The sequence below is a fragment of the Mytilus edulis genome, chromosome 1, assembly GCF_963676685.1.
Source record: "Mytilus edulis chromosome 1, xbMytEdul2.2, whole genome shotgun sequence".
NCBI classification, from domain to species: Eukaryota; Metazoa; Mollusca; class Bivalvia; order Mytilida; family Mytilidae; genus Mytilus; species Mytilus edulis.
The window spans coordinates 31,256,002-31,281,924 of NC_092344.1; the positions used below are offsets into that span (position 1 = coordinate 31,256,002).

Genomic DNA, 25,923 nt, shown 5'->3' on the forward strand with positions numbered 1-25,923 from the left:
AAAACAGTGACAATGTATTATAGACTTGCAAGTCAATAATTGTATGTTTATCTATATCTATGTTTTTCTTTATAGATGGTGCTATGATTATCCACATTATTCAGAGGACATCTTCAAGTTTAATTAGCATTGGTGTCTAGTCTATATTATGCATAAAAAGCTGATACATTATAACGAGTCCATGCCTTGTTAATTGTTTCTTTTACTTTTTGTGAATTGGATATACCTTTTAGTATGGTATTATTAAATAGAGAATTTGATTCAAATTGGTGAACTTGAATTTGACAACTTATGCCGTTTTAACATAGAACCTGCATTGTATGGTAGAATCAAATATGATAATTTGATTCCAATCGGTGAACTTGAATTTGACATCTAATCCCTTTAAACATAGAACCTGTAATAATCAAAACCCAAGACTACACAGCCAAGGTCTATGAATTACAATAATGTGAAGTTCAATAATTAACTGAGATATTGCAGTACCTTCATATATCAATATAATAATACTGCTGGGAAAATCACTAATTGACGGTTTTTAATTTTTGATCTTGAATAATTCATTGACAAAACATAAATTTCAATTTATCAAAAGTGTTAAATTCCAATAAATTTAATCCAGTCGGAATAATTTTCAAATCTTTCATTAAAAATGGTGAAAAGTTAATAGACTAATCATGAAAGTTTTTTCTTTTTTTGTCATAACTACCGTAGTCTAAATAGATTCAAAGTCAATGTGATGAACTCTTATGAATTCCTTTGAAACAAGTTAAATCAAAATAGAAAGTGAGGTAATTCCTATAATTTTATGGTGGTTACATTCCTCATTTTCAATCAACACTGCCAATTAATCTCAATTTGTGTCTCCATTTTTGACTCGTTAGTTGTCTATTATCCCAGGGTCTTTTATTGCTACAATTTTGCTATACTATTGCTGACTAAAAACTCCATGGGTTGAACCGGTTCTGCTCATTGTTGAAGGCTGTACAGTGACTTATAGTTGCTTACACCAACATCAGTTGGTCTTTGGTGGAGATATGTCTCATTGGTGCTTACTCCTACATAAGTTGGTCTTTGGCGGAGAGATGTCTCATTGGTGCTTACTCCTACATCAGTTGGTCTTTGGTAGAGGGATGTCTCATTGGTGCTTACACCTACATCAGTTGGTCTTTGGTAGAGAGATGTCTCATTGGTCCTTACACCTACATCAGTTGGTCTTTGGTAGAGAGATGTCTCATTGGTGCTTACACCTACATCAGTTGGTCTTTGGTGGAGAGATGTCTCATTGGTGCTTACACCTACATCAGTTGGTCTTTGGTGGAGAGATGTCTCATTGGTGCTTACACCTACATCAGTTGGTCTTTGGTGGAGAGATGTCTCATTGGTGCTTACACCTACATCAGTTGGTCTTTGGTGGAGAGATGTCTCATTGGTGCTTACACCTACATCAGTTGGTCTTTGGTGGAGAGATGTCTCATTGGTGCTTACACCTACATCAGTTGGTCTTTGGTGGAGAGATGTCTCATTGGTGCTTACACCTACATCAGTTGGTCTTTGGTAGAGAGATGTCTCATTGGTGCTTACACCTACATCAGTTGGTCTTTGGTGGAGAGATGTCTCATTGGTGCTTACACCTACATCAGTTGGTCTTCGGTAGAGAGATGTCTCATTGGTCCTTACACCTACATCAGTTGGTCTTTGGTGCTTACACCTACATCAGTTGGTCTTTGGTAGAGAGATGTCTCATTGGTGCTTACACCTACATCAGTTGGTCTTTGGTGGAGAGATGTCTCATTGGTGCTTACTCCTACATCAGTTGGTCTTTGGTAGAGAGATGTCTCATTGCCTACACCTACATCAATTGGTCTTTGGTAGAGAGATGTCTCATTGGTGCTTACACCTACATCAGTTGGTCTTTGGTAGAGGGATGTCTCATTGGTGCTTACACCTACATCAGTTGGTCTTTGGTAGAGAGATGTCTCATTGGTCCTTACACCTACATCAGTTGGTCTTTGGTAGAGAGATGTCTCATTGGTCCTTATACCTACATCAGTTGGTCTTCGGTAGAGAGATGTCTCATTGGTGCTTACACCTACATCAGTTGGTCTTTGGTGGAGAGATGTCTCATTGGTGCTTACACCTACATCAGTTGGTCTTCGGTGGAGAGATGTCTCATTGGTGCTTACACCTACATCAGTTGGTCTTTGGTAGAGAGATGTCTCATTGGTGCTTACACCTACATCAGTTGGTCTTTGGTGGAGAGATGTCTCATTGGTGCTTACACCTACATCAGTTGGTCTTTGGTGGAGAGATGTCTCATTGGTGCTTACACCTACATCAGTTGGTCTTTGGTGGAGAGATGTCTTATTGGTGCTTACACCTACATCAGTTGGTCTTTGGTGGAGAGATGTTTCATTGGCAATCAAGCCACATCTCTTTATTTCTATCTTCTATGTTCAAGATACATGTATTATTAATGAATTCATTACAGGAACTTTTTTTTAATTCTACGAGAACACAGACAGCAGCATTCATCATTTATAATGCAGGTTCTAGTCATTTCCAAATAACCTCAATGACCTTGCATCGAACCAAAACCTGCTGCTGAAATTGTCTACAAATGAATTGTTTGGTTTCAACTGAAACTAAGCATGTATTGAAATCCTATCCCAGGAGCCTCCTCTGTTTAATTCAATATAATGTAAGATTCAATTGTCTGTAACTCCATTAAGAAAGGGCATCAAGTGAACCTCCAGAAATCTCAAAAGAAATGATATAGTATTAAACAGTAAGTCTGTACTTTACAAAGAAATTAAAGATCTATCCTGTACCTACAAACTCAGTCAAGTTTCACTTTTACACACACGAAATTTATGATGTGTCTGAATGTCCAGTATAATTATCATGGAGACTAGACTCTGGAGATATTCTCTGTAAATAGTTCACACTGGTGACCTACCCATGGGATACACTAAAGTCAATTACTGAACTACTACACTGATGAACCCAAACATATAATCCAGTTTTTATTGTATATTGTAATAATTAAGACATAATTCTGATAATGGCCATATGTCATAAAGAAATTAAAGATTGACTGACTAACTCTATGGTTCATATAGACAATAAACGTATTATTTTTTTGCTTTATTCTTATATATGCTAACAAGATTATAATATTCCAATCTCAAGTTGTTTTTTATGAATGAGTTACATTGGTTGACCAGAGGTCAATCCATGCAAAAGACATCATTCAACAATCGTAATAACATTTATGTTCTGACATACAAAAATGTATGGGAAAGTCATCAATAGTATTTCAATATAGTGATTTTAATTTGATAGGTAAAATCAAGTTGACTTAAATCTCAACTTTAATTACATCAATGCAACAATTGATATCCATAAATTTCAAAAATATTTTTTTCAATATAAAAAAATCAAATTTTCATAAATGAATCGGTTATGCTTCCTCATTCCTAGAGTATTCTTTCATTGATTTGTTCCTTATGTCGCTACAATACAACATCATTGTCAACAAACTGACATTTTATTTTAATTCCCAACATGCTTGATAAAATGTGTAAAATAATTTAATTCCCTGCTGTAAAGTCTGGTATCAATTCAAACACAATAGATTGTATCAAAAAAAACATTTATGATGACAAAAATTATTGTCAAAGCATGTTTACAAAAGTTGTTGAAGGCCTGAATCAGTAAAATATTAGGTATTTAAAAAAGTACTTACTGTCCTTTAATGTCAAGACCACAGATTAGAATATCAGATAGTTCATTCTATTTTACAAATATCTGAAAAATATTTAAAGTAAGCATTTGTCTAAGATGCATGTTTTAATTTATTAGATGTTATTAGCTTTAAACTATCAGTCAGTACCCCTGAGATCTGTACTTAGTGTCTGTTTTGTTGAGGGAGTGTATAAATACCCCCTGAGATCTGTACTTAGTGTCTGTTTTGTTGAGGGAATGTATAAATACCCCCTGAGATCTGTACTTAGTGTCTGTTTTGTTGAGGGAGTGTATAAATACCCTACAAAGTTTAGTCTGTGTTTTATTACATATTTTTCTGCTTTGTATCATCATATAAGTTAAGCCATTTCAACTGATGTTAATTGATTGTTCTTATGTTGTACTGTTACAGTCCACTGTCCCAGGTTAGGGGAAGGGTTTGGTGCCAACAAACTAGTGAAACTAGAAAATGTGTATGTGCCTGTCCCATGTCAGGAGCCTGTAATTGAGTTGATGTTTTTTGCTGTATATCATTTTCTTTTTCGTTCATTGTTTAGTACCCAGATTAGGCCGTTAGTTTTCTTGCTTAAATTGGTATATTTTCTCTCACATTCCTTCTCTTTCTCTCTCTCTCTCTCCGGTGTTCAAACAGCTTTACTCTTTATCTTATATTTATACATTTAAAAAAAAAATGCTTCCAAATAGAAAGATGTATTGATTAGATAATATCTATAGATTTATGTATTATATATTGCTAGTATATTTGTGTATATTATGTTGTAAATTGGAAGTTATAAATAAAAAAAATTAAAAATAAAAATTTAAAAAATTGGTATATTTGTCATTTGTCATTTTGGGGTCTTTTATCGCCGACTATCAATATAGGTTTTGCTCATTGTTGAAGGCCATACAGTAACCTATAGTTGTTAACTTTTATGTCATGTAGTCTCTTGTGAAGTTGTCTCATTGGCAATCATGCCTCATCTTCTTATTCTTATTTATAGTATAACTAATCGCCGTATTTGAATATCAAAAATAAGACAACGCGTGACCGAACGATGCATGGATTAAACGAGTGTGCAGAATGTTTTGGTTTGCGGTTATGATTTCTTTCGTCTGAAAACAGCACGTAACCAAAGACTCATACCAAACAGAATTTTTCCTGCTTAATAAAATGGTCTTTAGATAAATCTAAGTGTATATTTCTATTTGTTTAGATGATGAAGAATACTGCCAAGTGAGTTGTATTCTGATGTAGAATATCTCTTAATAGTTTTCTTATAGATGTAATGTATACTATAAAATTGTTACGAAGACATTAACCAAAATAAATAGAATGACCACAAATATGCAATATTCTATTTATTTTACTTCAAAGTGTCAGTGTGTAAGGGGAACTTGCTGGAAAGCTAAAGATGTCATTCTTTATAATTGGCTTAACTTCTTATGGGTTATTAATTAAAAATAAATATATCAAAAATACATTTTGGTGTTAAATCAATCATTTTGTTTCATTGCTGTTCAATAAATCATTTTGTTGAATCAATTTTACTATTTATATTTGAAAACAATCTATAATTTCTGCAGCTAAAACAATAATTCATGTCTTGCCTGGGGAATCAACTTGATAATTTGCAATGACATAAGGGATCCATTACTTTTCCATTACAATTCTAACACCATAGGAATTTTATGACATGTTAAAGTGTGAAAATAGACATTGCAATTCCCCATATGAACTGCTTTTACACTTAAATCTGCGTCAGTTTTACTTTAAACTTTAACATACATTAAATTTTTGAATGAAGATTAGTAGTGGTGCAAAACTTTTATGATTAAGGTGGATTTTTTCTACATTTAAATCTTAAACTTAGGAAAAATTTAAAGCTAACAAAAAGATGTGCTACCCCCCCCCCCCCGCCCCCCCCCCCCCCTCCCCCCCATTACTTTGAAACTGACAACTTAAATCTCCATAAGTCCAAAGCAAATAAAAAGATGTGGTCAATACACTGTTGTTAAATGAGATTTTTTTGTATCTTTTGATTAGACCACATTTAAAAGAATGTCTGTTCCACCCCCCCCCCCCCCCCCCCCCCCCCTGGTCTACCCTTTGTAAACGGACCAGGGGGCTTATTTTTGACATGTATGGGGGAGGGGAAACAAACATATTTTCCATTTTGGCATTACTGGTAAATAATTTCACCTGAAACAGCAATCTGGTATCGTACATATACTTATGGGTTTTCAAGAGGATAAGGCACCAATACACAAAGTTTATTTAACACCAATAAGTTCCATTGATTAGGTAAAAGTAAACATAAACACTTCTGAACACTTTGAAATATATATTTGCATATTTCATGAAATGACTATGCACACATGCTTCATCTAAATGTATATAACATTTGTACCTCTTCCGAGTGTTTAATTTCTACTAATAATACTTTAAACTAAATGATTGTTAATTAACTATGAGTATTGACATCAGTTTTTGTTTATATTGTTTATGAGAGCCTTAGGGAAGATTATTTATTTTAACTAACTGTGTTTACCCTCTTTAAATTAAGAATCAATTATTAATTATCCTTATTATCTCTTGATGAACAGACTGACAGACAGACAACTCATATATTCCATTACTTTGTTGGGCGGGCTATAAAAAATAGAATTAAAATAATCTTTTGTAAACTGACTTTCCATTAGTTTTTCCAATAAATAATCTGCTATTTCTGTAGTTTTTGTTTGTTTTTATTATGTATGTTGTCTACTAAATCAAGGAAAAAATTACCATCAATTCATCAAGTAATTAATTTTTAAAGATTTCCACATTATCACCTGACTATTTTTACCGATTTCTGTCGTAATCGTCCAGCTTAGTTCATTAACTTTCTATATCTGTCAGTCTTTTGCCTAAAAGTCTTTTAACAAACTACCCATGACATTCGATTGGCTGTCACAACTTCCCCTCGTAAAGCCTTTAACAACTATCTATAACCATCCTAAAGTAATCAAAGCTGATACACGGAATCAATAAGTTAGGATACATGATCAATCAGCAATATGTTTGGTCCCGTCAATTCACTAGAAAGATATATTGATTCCAGCGCCTAAATTCTAAAGAGAAACCAATTCAATGATGTACTTCAACAAACTGTGTTATTGCCATACAAATTGTTAGACTTATTGAATAGAAATTGAACTGTATATAAAGTATGTACAACTTCATCACTTCGTCAAGGAGGAAATTAACCTAATGTAATTGGTTTATGTAATTGTAGCAAACATTTAGTTGTAATTACAACAGCTATATTAAAGATCCCTCATTTAATTTTTTAATTGTTTATAGAATATCTGATCAAAATAGTTCATTTAATTTCTATAGAAAGCTGTTTTGTTTTTAATTTTATGCTATTTATTTATACGGCTAATCAGATTTGAGAATTCATTTTTATGGCTTATCAGATATGAGTATTTCTAGAAAATTACATCACAACAAAGAAGAGAACTTTGTGCTTTTTTGCCATATAAATTCTATTATCCCTCTAAACATTAGAGTTGTAGTAGAGATATAGATTTTTAGAAATTTAAGCCCTAGATAAATTACATTTTGACAGGCAACAGAGCTTAAACAAATAATAAAGAACAATTTAAGGATCAAGTGGTCACAAATACTCCTGGCTGAAACTTCCATAACAAAGTACTTTTTCTTTTAGCTGTCTAATGTCATCTTCAAGTTATGGTATTTTATTTCCCCCAAGCATCTTCTCTCCTCCATTTATATATTAATTAGTGAAGCACAATAGAAAAATATATGAATAATTAAGCCATATACTTAGTCTGCTTTACTAATGATTATCTCTCCTCATCCTGTATTATTGTAAATTCAGTAATTATACATTTACAGTATTTACAGTACTCTAAATAATCTTCTAATTTGACTTTCTTCTTATCCTTTGATTGATTGTTGGTGTTTTAACACCATTTTTTTTCACCACTTTTTAGGCTATTTCGTGGCAGCCAGTTTTTATGGGTGGAGGGAGCCAGAGTGCCCGGGGAAAACCACTGACCTTTGATAGGAAAACTGATGATCGTAGTCAATTAAGATTGGAGTCACGTTAACATGCACGAGCACCTCAGTGTTGACTAGCTAGTGATTACAGTAGTAAAACTACTTAGACCACTTTGTCACTGAGGCCCTTCTTCTTTCACTGTGAAAACAAAGCCATCTTCTATTTGCAATAGGACATTTGACATCTGGATTACGCTAGGTACAAAAGATAGTGACATATAATATGCCTCCCCGAGTCAAATGAATCATAGAGCATGGCAATAAAGAATTATTTCTTATATATATGACATGAGTAGTAATAAGTTCTTCCGACAAAAGTCAAAATAAAAAGCTGCCAAAAATGTTGAAATATCATATAGTATAGTACTACTAGCAGTCAGGGGACTTACTTAAATAAGTGATTTTCTAAATCACTGACTCAAGTAACATTATGTTCATAAAGGTTGGAAGTAAGGGTTGTCTTTCTTTAATAATCACTTATTTAAGTAGTACAATTTTATCACTAGACTGTAATAATTTAATTTTATTGTAGTTTTAAATATAGAATACTAATGATCCAGGGACTAATTATGTTGCTAAAATTATCAGAACCAACATCTGTGTTGTCTAGGATGACCAGGTCATGTCAGGTGATGACCTTGTACTGAATCTAGGATAATGACATAAAAATCACTTGTTTAAGTATCATACCTCAATTTCTTTCCAAAAAATAACTTCTTTAAGTATCATTATTCTAATAACCCCTACTAATTTCAACACCCCCGAACAGTGAAATTTTTATCGTGAACAGTAAGAATTTTATTACATAATCTGGAAGATGAAACCTTGAACTTTACAGGAAAAATACTCCCACTGCTGGGGAAAATCTGTCAGGAAAGTATCAGTTCATTAAGTTAGACCTTTATTATAGCATTTTATCCACAAGAATAGAATTAGCAGCTAAATTATTGCACCAAAGGCATAAACCTTTCTACTTAAAAGAAGCAAAAAGTTCATTTTTTTCAATTTTACTAATGAAAAGATATTATCTAAACCTATGTGTTTAAAATTTTGGTAAAACTACAAAATCACAATTTAGGACAAAATTTCCAATTTGCTACTTAAATAACTACATCATTATTTGTCATATATAGGTTGTTTCCAAATATACTGTCTAGAGTATTTTGCAATGAAAAATTGTTGTTATAATTCTCACTTCTATGAATCATAATACACAATATAGATACACTGCATAAATACATAAATAACTAGATATCATTGAGATGGGAGTCATCTCTGTGGGCCCCGCTGTGAATAATGTGCATTAAAAAATTGTATCTTTACCATAGGACATGGGTTTGTCAACTGAAATCAAAGTTTTTGACCGTGACCTTTGACCTAGGAAGTTGTAAATAAATTATGACACACCCTTTGGTGTTGTTTTATAAACATGTCAAGTATAAACTTTGAAATGATAACGGTTCTCAAGATATAGAGCGGACACGATCTTTACCATAGGACATGGGGTTGTCAACTGAAACCAAAGTTTTTGACCTTGACCTTTGACCTAGGAAGTTGCACATAAATTATGACACACCCTTTGGTGTTGGTTTATAAACATGTCAAGTATAAACTTTGAAATGATAACGGTTCTCAAGATATAGAGCGGACACGATCTTTACCATAGGACATGGGGTTGTCAACTGAAACCAAAGTTTTTGACCTTGAACTTTGTCCTAGGCAGTCGTTCATAAATTATGACACACCCTCTGGTGTTGGTTCATATACATGTCAAGTATAAACTTTGAAATCATAACGGTTCTCAAGATATAGAGCGGACACGATCTTCACCACAGGACACAGGGTTGTCAACTGAAACCAAAGTTTTTTTACCTTGACCTTTGACCTAGGAAGTTGTACATACATCATGACACGCCCTCTGGTGGTGGTTAATAAACATGTAAAGTATAAAGTATGAAATCATAATGGTTCTCTAGATATGAGGCGGACACAAAGTTAAAGTGTTACAGACGGACGGACGGACGGACGGACAGACTGATCACTATAGGGCGACCTGCCTATGGCAGGGCCCTAATAAAATCATTTTGTCTCAAATATTCATCTAAATGCAAATAAATTTAAAAATTTATGCCTTTTACAAGAAAACTTGTGAAAAATCTAGCTTTTACTGGTTGAGAAAAAAAATATACCTCATGTAACAGACCTCACGAAGTGTTCTCAGAATGGATATTGCTAGCAGAAACACAACAGCAACAAAAAACAACATATAAAATAATTGCTCACAGCAAATTTAATGATCTAGAAATAATCTAAAATAAGTCAAAGAGCAGAATTCTGTCATGTCTGCAAAGGTAAATTAAAATTGTACTTGAATTGGGCTTATCTTTATAGATAGTTATATAACATTATTATGTGATCAAAGCTCTAAACAAAATATCAAAATCTGAAAATTGTTTTTAACTTTTCTGAAACAACTAAAGGGGCATAACTCTAGATGGATAACTGTACCACCAGAGAAAATCTAATTTGACCTGCAGTATATGACATTGATTCAAGGGACATCCTATAACTCGGGAATAGTAATGGAAAATCAAACTAGGCAAGCAATATTTCTCTACTATCTTTAATTGGTTTATTATATAAAAAACTCAGCTTTTTTAAAAATATGAGTTCTTATGCTTACTGTCTTATTGACAAACACAACACAAGCTACTTTTAATCATTACATGTATTATATGGTAAAAAAGCAAGGACAAGGAATGTGTTGGTTTATTCTAATAATTCTTTTAAGAGGGTGGTAAAGGGTTATTTTCGTGCAATGTGTTTTGCCATTTTTATTTCATGTGCAGCCGTGAAAAGGTTCGTTATTCACCGTGTTTCATGAAATCGGTAAAAAGATCAACCTTCAAGACATTTTTATTGTTTGTTCATCGTGAAATAGCAATTTTATTTCACGTTCAACGGTGCAAATACCCCCCCCTTTTTACTCCCCTTTTTTAAGCAGTAAGAAAGTCCAGCCAAATATTAATGACCCTTGTTGCTAATGCAATATTAAATGAATGTAATTGTCAGAATTGATGTTTGTTGAACTTGGTCATGTTAAGTTAATAAGTAGATATTCTACAGCACGATTAGATCTATTTCATTTACATCAATACCTAGGCTCATCTTTATTTAGAATAATGATGACATTGTCATTTATTCCTCACAGACTCTGACATTATCAGATCATGTTCTATTACATGTATGAGGTCAGTATAAACATAGAACTAGGTTTATACAGTATCATGAATAGTATAAGAAAATTCTAATTAACTGAGGATATATCATATAAAACATGAAAACAATGTTATTAAAAATCAGATATTAAGGGCATACAATACAGTTTTGATCTGTATTTAAATTTTATTGAAAATTTCCATATAGGCTATTTGTTACCTGATTAAATCAAATATGTAATAAAAAATATGCCTTCATGTGTTACTTTTTGAGTAAAATGAGGTCGAAATTTCAGATATTTACTAAAAATTAGGATTTGTTGACATATTTTTCTCTTCTACAGAAATACATAACTTTTTTATTTTAAAGATAAACACAAGCTGTTTTTTGCTAAATTACTTGTAATTTCTGTTTTATATAAATGGCCTATTATGCATTTATTTTTTACAGATAACTCATATTAAAATATTCATGAATGTAGAAAAAAAACGTCAATTTTTTCTGCCCTTATTATCTTTGCTTTATTTTGCGTTTTTCAAAGAAATGTGACATGTTATGTTCATGCACAATTTCTGGCCTCATCAGTATTCAACAATTTGTGGGAAATCTATTGCTTGATTAATTGTATGTAGATTAACATCATTTATTATTGTAGAGACAGTGAAAATAAAACTTTGAATGTTTAAAAATCTGATTGAAACTCCTAACAACCAAACAAATTTTCTGTATGTAACCTGCTTTTCCTGGATGGATTTGAATTTAAATGGTTTTGTTTCACCTTAGATTAAAGTAGCAAAATCAGTAGAAATCCAGAAAGTTGGATGTCAAAATTGACTTCTGGTCAATGTAGACCTGAGATTATTTGAGCCACATGTTGATAAAAATATATGTAATTAAGTATAACTTGCTTAATATCCAGTGATAAATATTTCTTTCGGGCAAGAACAAATGTATCAATGCATCAATTAGGTTCTTCAATACGGGTGCATGGACAAGGATGAGGTCATGACATTTGAAGTGGCACTGAGAATTAAGACATTATTTTTGGGAGAGTGGCAGAAATAACATCTTGCAAGAGTGCACCTATGACCCTCAAAGTTACAGAATGAACAATGAACACACAGGCCCATAGACACAATAGCCCAGACTAATCTTAGCAGGGAATAAAAATCCATTCAAAATTTTTGTTCAGATTGTCAAACTGTAAACACCTTCATAGATCTGAGTTTTGATTATTACAAATATTTGGCAAGCATTCTACCATTAACCAAACCTAGCTGCACCTGGCTTTACATTTTTATGTTTTTATGTGTTTTTTTATTATTGGTATATTACTTTTCCCTTCATCCCAAGATAATAATCATGCTTATTTAATTTACACAAACCTAAAACCACTTCTTAAATATGCAATAAAAGAATAAACATTCAAAAGATTATCCACAAAAATCCATGCAAACAATGCAAAAACGAAAAAGAAAAAGATCATAATTGAACTCCAAGGTAAACTAAGATACCAAGACACCCACAATGCATCTCACAAGAATGTTATCATCTTCACTAATTGCATGACTCTGATGTTTTTTTTCTGATGGGAAATTCATCTACTGTTATGAAAAGCCTAATCTTTATGTTTTGACAAGTACCTTGATCGGTAATAAACAATAAGTGTTATGTGAGAGAAATCAATGGTGAAACATGATGTTAAGATATGGTTACTGCTCGACAGACATAGCATATGTACTACAAGATGAGTTACTCTAGTATCTGATTGACTTTATAAACTGTACTACAGGGTTACATGGTCTTGACAATATGATTACTCATGTATCTGTCAGACTAACCAACTGTACTACAAGGTTACCCAGTCTTGAAAATTTAGTTTCTATTCCAGGTATTCAGATCTGATTCTATTCCATGTATTCAGATCTGATTCTATTCCAGGTATTCAGATCTGAATCTATTCCGTGTATTCAGATCTGATTCTATTCCAGGTATTCAGATCTGATTCTATTCCATATATTCAGATCTGAATCTCTTCCGTGTATTCAGATCTGATTCTATTCCAGGTATTCAGATCTGATTCTATTCCATGTATTCAGATCTGAATCTATTTCGTGTATTCAGATCTGATTCTATTCCATGTATTCAGATCTGATTCTATTCCATGTATTCAGATCTGATTCTATTCCATGTATTCAGATCTGATTCTATTCCAGGTATTCAGATCCGATTCTATTCCAGGTATTCTGATCTGTTTCTATTCCAGGTATTCAGATCTGTTTCTATTCCAGGTATTCAGATCTGTTTCTATTCCAGGTATTTGGATCTGATTCTGTTGTCAAAGGTTTCTGCATTGATTGATTTATTTGTTCAATGTGTAAAATTTATAAAAAGGTCACAAAACAAAACTGAAAGTTTTATATCAGATCTAATTAGAAGAGTTCATTAAATTTAGTGAATCAAAATTGTCTTTTCCATTTTTTGCCTGCAATTGATGAAATTAACGTTACATTTCTTGTTGATACTGGATTACATTTCTTAAGATACTTTTGAGAAATTAAAATTAAATTCTGAGTTGATATGCCTAGATGGTACATTGACAACTGTTAATGGCAATGCTTTAAGTGTTAAAGGCAAATGCATTTTAAATATAGCTATAGGTTCCTTATTAGTTAAACAAGAAGTCATTGTAGCTAATATAAAAGTGTCATATGGATCTTAGAAATGAATTTCTTTGAAGAGAATGAAATTAATACTCAAATCAAAGACAATGTTTTTAAAAGTGTCAAAGGTCAGAGTATTCCTTTATTCAAAGACAATAGTTCCCAGTGTTCAAGATTTCAGATAGCTAGACAAGTTTCAATTTCTGTAAATAGAGAAATTATTATTGATGCTTCTGAAAGAGATTCATTTCAGGGACCTGATTGTTCTCTTTGGGGAACTGATGCAAACTATATAAATATCACCACTGAGAGTAGCTTTAAAACAAACAGATGTTCTTGAGGAAGAATTGTAAAACATTTTTTTATTGACAAAAATTGAATTGAACCCAGTTGTAGTTCATGAACAGTCCAAGTGTGCCTTGTGAAGAAAAGGAAAGGTTCTATTTGTTATTGTTTGGACTTCAGAAAATTAAATGACAGTACAGTAAAAGACACCTATCCTTTACCATGAATTGATCACATTCTTGCTACCTTAAGCTGGGGAAAGGGGTTTTCATGTGTAGATTTAGCCAGTGGTTGTTTTCAGGTAGAGGTTGCTTAAGAAAATACACACAAAACTGCCTTTTCAACACATAAGGTCATATATCAGTTTCTTGTAATGCCGATGGGTGTAACATCCTTCTCCCACTACTTTTAGTTGCCTCATGATTAATGTTTTATGTTTTACAATGGCAACACTGTCTTTGCTTTGCACACAAAAGCCATGAACTAATACCAAAAATAACATAGGGATTTCCTTTTTACCATGCCTTATAGAACAACTTTGAAAGAAAAATGTTCTAAATTTCCATATTTGAATGGAGCTTTCTCTTTGCTAATTTTAACATGGGTAGGCCTAACAATTATTGACATTTTACAACTCTCTTACTGTATGCATTTGTAAAGATATCAACAAAGATAATGCTAACCCATGCTAGAGCATACAGCATGACATGAAACAATACCTTGTTCAATATTCTTGAATAATACCTATTTATACATATTTTTGTGTGATTCTTATCCCTGTTTCTTTGATAAACAATTGATGCATAAAACCTTGGTAACATATTACACCTTTGTGCGTTCATAAGTAAAACAGCAGTTGTAAAACTAATATGAATGCTTCAGTAAAAACCAGAAATACAACTAATTGGGCACTTTTTTTTGGATTCTATGAAATTTATTATGAATTTAGAACCAATTTAGCTGCATCTTGAATGATAAATTTAGATTTGATACATTTTATCCATTAAGTCAATTTTGCATGTGGTTCTTCAGTTGTTCTTACATAATCTAATTTAATAAAGTTAATTAGTTTTTGACTTACACAATAAACTTTGTGTAAGCTTCTTTTCAAATGTATTGCCCAATATAATCTATTGTTTTTGAAGGAGACATTTACATACTATGTGCATGAATAAAATGAAATACCGGTATATAGGAATCTAAGATATATGTCAATGAAATAGCAACCTAATAACTTAAAAGGGCTATGTTGCATAGTTACCATATCAAAGCAAACTCAAAACAGAAAAAGGCTTACTAAAAACAAGAGTGCACACGCTGAAATGACACCTACTTTTCAAACCATTGATATTATATTGATAGTCCTAAATATAAAGCTTTACTACATCTATCACATAAACTCATCATGACCCAAGAACATACCTATAGGTATATATATATATATATATATATATATATATATATATATATATATATATATATATATATATATATATATATATATATATATATCAAGGTCTATACCAAGTGGGAATTACATGCACACCTTACAATCATTTAATACACTAAGTATAGTTGACCTATTTTTTATAGTTTCTAAGAAAAATAAACCAAAGCACAAAAAATAACTATAACCAGTTTACTATGAAAATGAGGTACCTGCAGATGACACCTGCCACTCGGACATGCACACTTTGAATTCCTTCCATACACCAAATATACTAGACCTATTGCTTTCAGTATCTGAGATATGGACTTGACCACCAATACATTACCTTGTTCACTGATCCATAAAATGAGGTCAAGGTCAATTGAAAACTGTCCGACCTTGCAAGGTACGCAAACACCAAATATAGGTATTCTGTTACTCATAATAAGAGAGAAATTAAATCAACTTTTTTTCAAGTAGTCACTGAACCATGAAAATGAGGTCAAGGACAAAGGACATGTAATAGACGGAAATTTTGTATCACAAGGCATCTATATACAGGCATCTATATACAAAGTATAACCCATCCAGGCCTTTGACCTTCTTAAATATAAAGATTTTAAGAAGTTAGTTAATGTTGCCAACGCTGGAATACTATCCCTATGTTGAGCTGATAAAAAACTATCCCATACAGAAAAAATGATCACTAGGCCAGTTGAGGGCCAGTTGAGGGCTAGCTGGATTTTTGCCATGCAAATTAGGTAGCCCTCAACTATCAATGCTCAACTTTATGCAGATTAGTTGAGCAACGTTGAGAAAATATCATAGTTGAGGGCTAGGTGTCCAACAGTTGAGCAATTAGAGTTGAGGGCTACCTGGCCAACAGTTGAGGACCAGGTCATTAAAAGTTGAGGGCTAGGTGGCCAATAGATGAGGGCCAGGTCATTAAAAGTTGAGGGCTAGGTCTTTAAAAGTTGAGCATTGTGTGGTAATTGCACACTGATGACTACACATTGTAGAAAAATAATTTTAAATTGTGTATTTTTATAGCCAAAATACTGCTGAAAAACCTCAACTCACAACAGACTACATGAATGCTTTATCCTAGCTTTTTAGAAGTTATCTAGCAAATAAGAATAGATCTCTAGTTTTATACCAAATTCATTATATTAGAATATTCTTATTTTATTAGTAATACTTTTTTAAACAAATTGTCTTAATAATAAGATAAACATGTCTCCTGTCTTACACATTTTGACAATACATAAATTAATGCATAAATACATTGTCTCATTTTTTTCTTCACTCTTTAAAGTTTATAAAGAAAACACTTTACATATCACTATTTTGAACTAAAAGAGCATAATTATACACTTATTCAAAATGGTGGAAATCAAATCTAATCCAACATTTTGTCCAATGTACTTACCAAAAGATGTTTCCAGATATGTGTTAAAACATCAATCTTCCTAAATCCAAGAGTCATATGTCATCAGAAGAATACACTGCACTTATCAATGTCAATACAGTTATTTGTAACTTTTTTAATCTACATTCATTGTAAAATTCATATTTTATTCATGATAGCTAGAAGACATCTTTGCTTGCCATGTGCATGCTCAAACCCAGTTCAAATTTTAAATGTTTGAGGTTTTTTGGGGTATTGTGACAGTGTGACCACTTTGAGATTTGCCCCTAATAATAACTGTTAATTACCTCAATCTTGAATATTTGATATATCTTATAATAAAAGAAATACTGTTTGTTTTTTATCTTTATGTCAAAGATTTAGTTAAGTTAAAATACAGAAAAATGTATAAAAACATGTGCTTCCCTTAATTTTGCCTCAAACTTTGTGTACATTTATAATAATACTTCCTGTCCATTTGCACTAAAGACAGATAAAACAGATGGCCCATAACATTTATATCACCAGGTCATATTTCTAATTGCTCAACTATAAAAAAAAAAATCAAAGTCTGAACGCTCAACTTTTCCTCAACTACAAAAATTTCAAAGTCTGAATGCTCAACTATTGCTCAACTACAAAAATTTCAAAGTCTGAATGCTCAACTTTATGAAAACCAAACATCAATTGCTCAACTTTTCCTCAACTTAATGGCCAGCTTAAGTTGAGGGCCAGTTGAGCGACATCTATCCAACATACACTGCTTGGCCAGGTTTGAGTTGAGCTAAGATGCTCAACACCTAGCCCTCAACTATTTTGCTTAAAACAGCTAGCCCTCAACTGTCCGCCACATGGCAATCAACTGGCCCTCAACTTTTTTTTCTGTAAGGGATGATATATCTGGCTGATTTCATAATAAACTGTTATCACAGACATATGTCTCGCTTTTTTTTCCCTTAATTTAGATAATGCAAATGTTGAAATTAAAATAGCAACACTTTAACATGTAAGTTTTGCTAATATTCAAAGTTAAAGCACCAAAACTGAAGGTACATGGCTAAACAATCTCCATGGAAATGAGAAGTGCCATTGCTCATACGACTGCATACCAAATACCATTGACTTATCATAGATAGTTTCCTTTAAACGAACCTAAACACAAATAATTACATGTAAACTAGGCAAAATTTCAAAGTCAATAAACCATAACTGAGGGGCGGGATCAAATAATGTCCATGGAAATAAAATATGCCAATGCTTATACAACTGCATATCAAATATCATTGACCTACCACTAGTGGTTCCCAATAAACCGACCTTATCACAAACTAATACATGAAAACTAAGCAAAAGTTTCTAGTCAATAGAACATGACTGAGGGGACAGGGTCAAATAATCTCCATGGAAATGAGATATGCCAATGCTTATGCAACTGTATACTAATTATCATTAACTTACAACTAGTGATTCCTCATAAACTGACTTTATCACAAACTAATACGTGAAAAATAAGCAAAATTTCAAAGTCAATAGGCCATAACTGAGGGGACGGGGCCAAACAATTTCCATGGTAATGCGGTGCGCTATACTAATACAATCTTTGGCTTAATACCACTAGTGGTTCACCATAAACTAGACCTTACTACAAACTACTACATTGTTGATGCTGCCGTCGCCACTGCCTGTGTCAAGTATTTGCCGCTGTACAATTGCTTAGTAACTAACGTCACTAACGTTACCTATTGTTTTACGTTGCCTATTGTTTACGTAACGTTGCCTTGTACATAACTTGAATACAATTTGATATGAACACAACGCCTTTCATTACTAACCCTAAAGCGAAGTACTAACCACAAGAAACACGATACACGATATTGGTGCCGTGACCCATGGAGAAATTGAAAGCAATTCGTGGTGGTCATCGTAGTGCAATTACAAGATTAATTAATAGAACGAAGGAAAGAATTTCGCAAGAAGATATTGGACATGAAGAACTTTCGGCTGCCGCAGACAACCTTACAAAGAAGAGGAACCTGCTTGAATCTTTAGACTCACAGATCTTAGATGGAACCGAATTAGAAGACATGGAACAAGAAATTCTTGACGCGGACGATTATGCAATGAATATGGAAGTCGCCATTCGCCGATTCAAGGACATAGTTTCTGGAAACAAAACAACCCCATTTCAGCAAACGGTGAGTGAAACAACTTATGTTCCAATAGCCAATACACTTGATTCATCAAATTTTCCGTCAACAAGTATTGCAAATCATAATTCAAACCATTCAGAAAATGTATTTTCCGTAGATAACAACTCCGTTTATACGAATGCAAACCCAACAACAGCAACAAACTTCTATCACAAGCTACCGAAGCTTGATCTACCAAACTTTACGGGAGACATATTAACATGGCAGACATTTTGGGAATCGTTTGAGACAACCATTCATCACAATCCCTCTTTGACAAATATACAAAAGTTCAGCTATCTCAAATCTCAGGTACACAGTGAAGCCGCACAATGCATATCCGGTTTATCTCTATCAAACGCCAACTATGAACACGCAATTATATTGTTAAAGGAGAGGTATGGACAGACACAAACAATTATAAACGCGTACATGCAGAATCTACTAGAACTTTCGCATCCGTCACTTACACCACAAAGCATAAGAGCATTTTACGATAAAATGGAATCGTGCATAAGGGGATTAGAGTCGCTCGGACAATCGCAAGACACATTCGGATCACTTTTAGTACCAATAATATTTGGAAAACTACCCGATGAAATGAGAAAACTTATGACCAGAGAACATGGGAAAAAGAATTGGGATATTAGGTCACTGAGGGAAGCGATTGGTAAAGAAATGCACGTACAGGAAACTGGTTTTTCGAATCAATCAGATAACTTTACTCCCACTGCATCATTTTACACAGCAGCTAAACCCAAAAGCTATTCAAGACCCCAGTCCGGAAGCTATCAGACCAAGCCCAAAACATGTATTTATTGCAAACAATCACATTCTTCCCTAGAATGCACAACTGTTGTAGACAGAGAAAAACGCTTTTCTATAATTAAACAGAAAAAAGTATGCTACAATTGCTTTGGAAGTCATAAAGTTTCAGAATGCCGCTCGCGTTTTAGATGTAGAAAATGTGATAAAAAGCACCACACTAGTCTTTGAGACAGTAATAAGAATCAAGAAAAAGAAAGCGTAAGTACAGCAAAACCCTTACCGCAAAATGCCATAGTCAATACAGTAGAGAGCGAAAATGATGCATTAACATGTTACACGTCGACATCGAACATTAAACCAAGGACAGACGTTTTGTTAAAGACAGCCATCTCACCAGTATGGGTAGATGACAGGTCAGTTACAGCTTATATACTATTAGATGAAGGATCTCAGAAGTCATTTATTAGCCAAGAATTAGCCGCTGAATTGCAGTTAAAGCCAAATGGAATTTCAACAGTTAGCCTAGCAGCATTTGGAGATGCAACCAGAAATACACGAAATTTAAACACTGCCGTCATAGATTTACGCTCTCTGGTCTCTGTGGCTGGCATTGTTGATGGCACTGTCGAGTCGGAAACCTCTAACGGATAAAGTTTTAACTGTCTAACAATAGATGAACGTTTATTTGGTTTATCGCCGAAATTATACGTAGTGTTCTGTGTGTTCCGAATCCAAACTAACACTGAATGGCGAATCTCATTGGTAGATAAACAAGAAAATGTCTTTCTGTTTGTCTCGCTCCTACAGTTATGAATAAACCTAAATATATATGCTGTTACTCTCAACAGTCTTTTTAAATTACTGAACCTTTCCAAATTTATAATTATGTGCTTACCTAGTGAACGGGGACCAGTCAGTTATTGCAATGGCAAAAAATAGAGTATCCCCTTTGAAAGAGATAACACTGCCTAGATTAGAACTGATGGGAGCATTATTGGGAGCCCGACTTGCTAAACATTTACTTGAAAACATAGGAGAAATGGATGTGAATTTTTGGTGTGATAGCCAAATCGTGATTAGCTGGATATATTCAACAAAGCCACTTAAAAATTTCATTGCTAATCGTATTAAAGAAATTAAAGAAAATGTAAGAAATCAACAATGGAAATATTGCCCAACACTTGATAATCCGGCAGATCAATTAACTCGTGGAACATCAGCTGAAAAATTTGTACAAAATAAGTTATGGATGCATGGACCGGAATGGATTACAAATGAACTTCAGTGGCCCTCATGGCACGGAAACATGACAACAACATCATTAATCGTAAATGAAGAGGACGAGGAACCAGTAGCTTCTCTTGTATTACCGGCACAGACAGAGAATACAGGTATACACATAATTATAAATTTGGAAAGGTTCAGTAATTTAAAAAGACTGTTGAGAGTAACAGCATATATATTTAGGTTTATTCATAACTGTAGGAGCGAGACAAACAGAAAGACATTTTCTTGTTTATCTACCAATGAGATTCGCCATTCAGTGTTAGTTTGGATTCGGAACACACAGAACACTACGTATAATTTCGGCGATAAACCAAATAAACGTTCATCTATTGTTAGACAGTTAAAACTTTTCAAAGACGACAATGAAATATTCAGATGTGGAGGAAGGATACACAATGCTTCTTTGAGTGAAAATACGAAATTTCCGTACTTGTTACCTGCCAAACACAATTTCACAAATCTAGTGATTAGGGATTCGCATGTTAACCATTTACATTCAGGACTGAATAGTACAGTTACACATTTACGCCAAAGTTATTGGATACCAAGAATTCGACAATGCGTAAAAACAGTTTTACGGAAATGTGTGACTTGTCGTAAAGTAACGGGAAAACCTTATCTGAAACCAGACCCTCCGCCGTTACCGAAAGACCGAGTTGATGAACCCGTACCGTTTACTGTGACCGGAGTCGATTTCGCAGGACCGTTATATGTAAAGAATTGTGAAAATACCAAGATTAAGGTATACATTTGTCTATTCACGTGTGCTTCAACAAGAGCCGTTCATCTGGAGATTGTCACTAACTTGACAGAAAAATTCTTTATGTTAGCATTCAGAAGATTTTGTAGCCGTAAATCCGTTCCGAAAACGATGATTTCAGATAATGCGTTAACTTTTATTACAGCTAGTAAAGAGTTCAAACTATTAACCAATTCGTTATCTTTAAAGGACAAACTCAATGATTATGGAGCAGAATGGAAATTTATTCCGAGTAGAGCGCCATGGTATGGCGGATTTTGGGAAAGAATGATTGGACTTACAAAAAACATTTTGCGGAAAATATTAGGAACTAACTGTGTTAATCTTGAAATACTCCAAACAGTCATTTCGGAGATTGAAGCAATATTGAACGATAGACCATTAACGTATGTATCGTCCGAATCGTGTGATCCTGAACCGTTGACACCATCTCACCTTCTATACGGCCGGAGAATAACCCGTCTACCATATCCGTCAGACATTACCGAAAATATCGACAAGCTTACCGTACCTACTTCTACTACTTTTATCCGTCAAGCAGATATTAAACATGAACTTATTAGACAATTCCAAATCAGATGGAAAAATGAATATCTGACTGCATTAAGAGAATTTCACAAGACCATCGGTACAAACAGTCATATTATCAAGATGGGCGATGTAGTCCAGATTCACGATGATTCTCCTAGGATAACATGGAAGCTAGGAGTCGTAGATGAACTTTGCCAAGGAAAAGATGGATATACTAGATCAGTGAAAATTAGAACCAAGCACGGATTGACTAGTCGTCCTATTTCAAAACTTTATCCGTTAGAGGTTTCCGACTCGACAGTGCCATCAACAATGCCAGCCACAGAGACCAGAGAGCGTAAATCGAAAACAGAAGCCAAACTTAAGATTAAAAAATGGACTTCTTAATTAATTTTGTTATAATACAAGAGACTGTAAATAGTGCGCCGTAATTTTGATATATAGTGAATAGACAGTTCAATGATTTCTATTTTATTACATGGACTTTAAATGAATAATTATCATTTTCACTTTTTGTAACTTAATTTCATCTTGATAATATTTTAATAATTTTCACTTCTCGGCGCCCCCAGTGTCAAGTATTTGCCGCTGTACAATTGCTTAGTAACTAACGTCACTAACGTTACCTATTGTTTTACGTTGCCTATTGTTTACGTAACGTTGCCTTGTACATAACTTGAATACAATTTGATATGAACACAACGCCTTTCATTACTAACCCTAAAGCGAAGTACTAACCACAAGAAACACGATACACGATAGCCTGAAACAGCATACCAATGTCTCGCTTTTTGACTCAGTCAAGTGAGACAAAAACTAAGAAATGCAAAAACATGGATTTCTTTAATAAAACTAGTTTTGAATATTATGGAATTGAAATATGAACATAAAAATACCACCAAAGAACCCACAGTATCATCTGCTAAAATCTTTATAACATTTAACAAAATATAATATCAATACAGAAACTACTTCCTTATTACTGGTAAATAAAATAAAACCAATGTTACAGTGTTTTTGTAAGTGCAGTAAATGAAATATTTACCAAGATAAATGTTTATGTGATATTTTTCAAACACTAACTTGATTGGAAGATGGAGCATGGATGATATACATCAAAACTTCAAAGAAACGTACAAAGAATACTAATTAAATCTTATACATTCAATAGCTATTGCTGAAAGAGTTCATCTGTACTCAATATTTCAATTTTCAGAATAAAACCTATCACAGGATTACATAATCATTCATTAAAAATTATATGATATAATTTTTGGTTTTAGTATTCACCACAGGAGCATGATTAAATTTTGCAGAAGATTCCCAAATGTTTTATCACGATATGAATTTATTTATTAAAAATCAATTTAGTACATGTATAGGTAATGATGGGTAGCTTAAATCCACCAAATAATGAAGTTCTAGTTTTCAGTGATAATTAGTTGTCTGACATCCGATGACAAATATTACAGGCAATATCTTACTCGTAACAGAGTTTAACAATAATACAGTCCTTAGGAACTTCATAAGCATGTGAAAAATTATGGAAAGAAAGATGTCAGATAAGGTTAACTGCCATTGACAAATTAGAGAATGTTGAAGATTAATTCTGACTGACACATACACAAACAATCTATGGACCCTAAAAGGCAGCCTTCTCATGGATAGGACATAACATTTCATTTGACATTAGTCTGCTTTAAGAATATAAATCAATTCAGACTGGGAGTTAAAGAACCTTTAACTTTAGCTAGTAAGCTCATATACCCAATGCTCCAATCCCCCCTCCCCAAATATAAGAGAAGAAAGCTTTAAGTGACCTCAAGCATAACATCAAAACATGGGGTTAAACAAGTAACAATGCAATGTCATATGATTTGATGTATCATTGATCAGCAATCAACTTTTCTTCACAAATTTTACACTATTTTCAGTAACTTTGCTATTGACCTTGGAAATGTGACCTCAAAATCAAAAGGGATCATCCCCTCATTATAGTTCACCATATATCCAAGTAAGTTTGCAATCTGATATAAAATATTTAAATAAGCATCTAGAAATGAAAATGACTGACAGATCAATAGGTAAAACACTTTTAAAATATCCCTCTTCTTCATACCTTTGGGTATAAATAAGATATATATATATATCTAACCATGATTGTAGATTTTTTTCTTTTCAAAGCACAAGGGATAAAGGCTAAAAGCATCAGTAATTAAAACAAGTGTCAAATTCAGTATCAAAAGCAACTTATCTGGGGTATATTCCTTTACATGTTAGTAAGCAAATTTTTATCATAAAAACATTATTTAATCCAGAAAGGAGTAGGTCCAGTAAGACCCCTTTTTGGCCCCAAAATATAGCAGTTTTACAAAATTGTTAAAATGCAAACTTTTAGTTATTTATTGGACAGTAGAATGCTTCTGCTACATAGCATGACATGCTGACAATACAATGCACATATATTGGGCAATAGCACCATTAAGTCATGCTCACTTACTGAAATCTTCACAATTCTAGCATTTAAGTTAAATTTTAGATGGTTTTCGTGTAAAACGAAAGTGGCCGCATTCGTGTTCATCCTTAATATTGAAATGTAAGTTGTATTTGATGATAACACATAACATATCTAAAGTTTGAGGATGAACACGGATGCGGCCACTTTCATTTTTGACAAAAAAACTTCTAAAAAGTGACATTTTTCGGCATATTTGGTAGCTTTTTCATATTTGAGCTTGAATCAGATCGTTTTTAATGACTTAATAAGTCAAAATCGTTCATATAAACTAATTGAATCAAATGAAATAGACACTTAAGTGTTTAAAAAGTGGTCAAAATCTTTCGTCAGATGAACCTGAAATTTGAGGCCAAAATCGGTCCTTACCGGACCTACCCCTTTCCCCCCTTAATATTCAAAACTGTTGTCTTTCTTCATAAGAAAAGTCATGAAAGGCTAGACATAAGGACACCAACATTAACTATGACATTAACTTCATACACTCAACTTATGACAGACATCAGGTTGGATATTTGCATAGTGTGACATTATCACATTAGAATACAAATTTATATGTATAGTAAGTAAAGTCTCCAGTAGTATACCACTGTTCGAAATTCATAAATCGATTAAGAAAAAAACAAATCCGGGTCACAAACTAAAACTGAGGGAAACACATCAAATATAAGAGGAATACTATGACACAACAGAAACACAACATTAAAATGTAACACGCACATGTTATATAACTATGGCCATTTTCCTGACTTGGTACAGGACAAAACACCTCACTGCAAATTTAATGAAAAAACTGTGGATTCGTTTGTATTCATTGATCATAGAAAAGTTGGTTTTTTGTGGGTACTCCTATGTAGTGTATTGGTCTTGACATTTTTGCATGCATGGCTATGGTCTTGTAATGTGTTGAACACTTTAATTTAAATGGTTCACCTATAACTAAAAAATTTAAAAAAAAACTTAAAAGTATTTAACAAGTAGTAGTGAATCCACAGTATTCTTTAGTACAAGTATTACAAAATTTATCAGCTGTGCATCCATCTAATCAATAAA

General features: G+C 33.2%; 3 protein-coding genes across 5 annotated transcripts in view; 1 reads left to right on the plus strand and 2 right to left on the minus strand.

The window, feature by feature from the left end:
- LOC139529492 (neuronal calcium sensor 2-like) overlaps positions 1 to 25,923 on the minus strand; it is a 104,897-nt gene that overhangs the window by 73,631 nt on the left and 5,343 nt on the right. For 2 of the 3 annotated variants that reach the window (XM_071325495.1, XM_071325493.1), the window contains one exon: positions 3,745 to 3,810. The gene's annotated coding sequence lies outside the window, so the exon portion shown is untranslated. The remainder of the gene's footprint in view (positions 1 to 3,744; positions 3,811 to 25,923) is intronic. The other variant, XM_071325492.1, reaches the window with a different exon arrangement.
- LOC139510792 (mucin-3A-like) lies at positions 970 to 16,898 on the minus strand. Its single transcript, XM_071297354.1, has 3 exons — positions 16,842 to 16,898; positions 1,687 to 2,450; positions 970 to 1,552 (listed from the first exon to the last, which is right to left on the minus strand). The coding sequence occupies exons 1-3, from the start codon at positions 16,896 to 16,898 to the stop codon at positions 970 to 972; spliced, it is 1,404 nt and encodes a 467-aa protein (XP_071153455.1).
- On the plus strand, positions 20,703 to 22,742 carry LOC139510872 (uncharacterized). Its single transcript, XM_071297447.1, has one exon. The coding sequence runs from the start codon at positions 20,703 to 20,705 to the stop codon at positions 22,740 to 22,742; it is 2,040 nt and encodes a 679-aa protein (XP_071153548.1).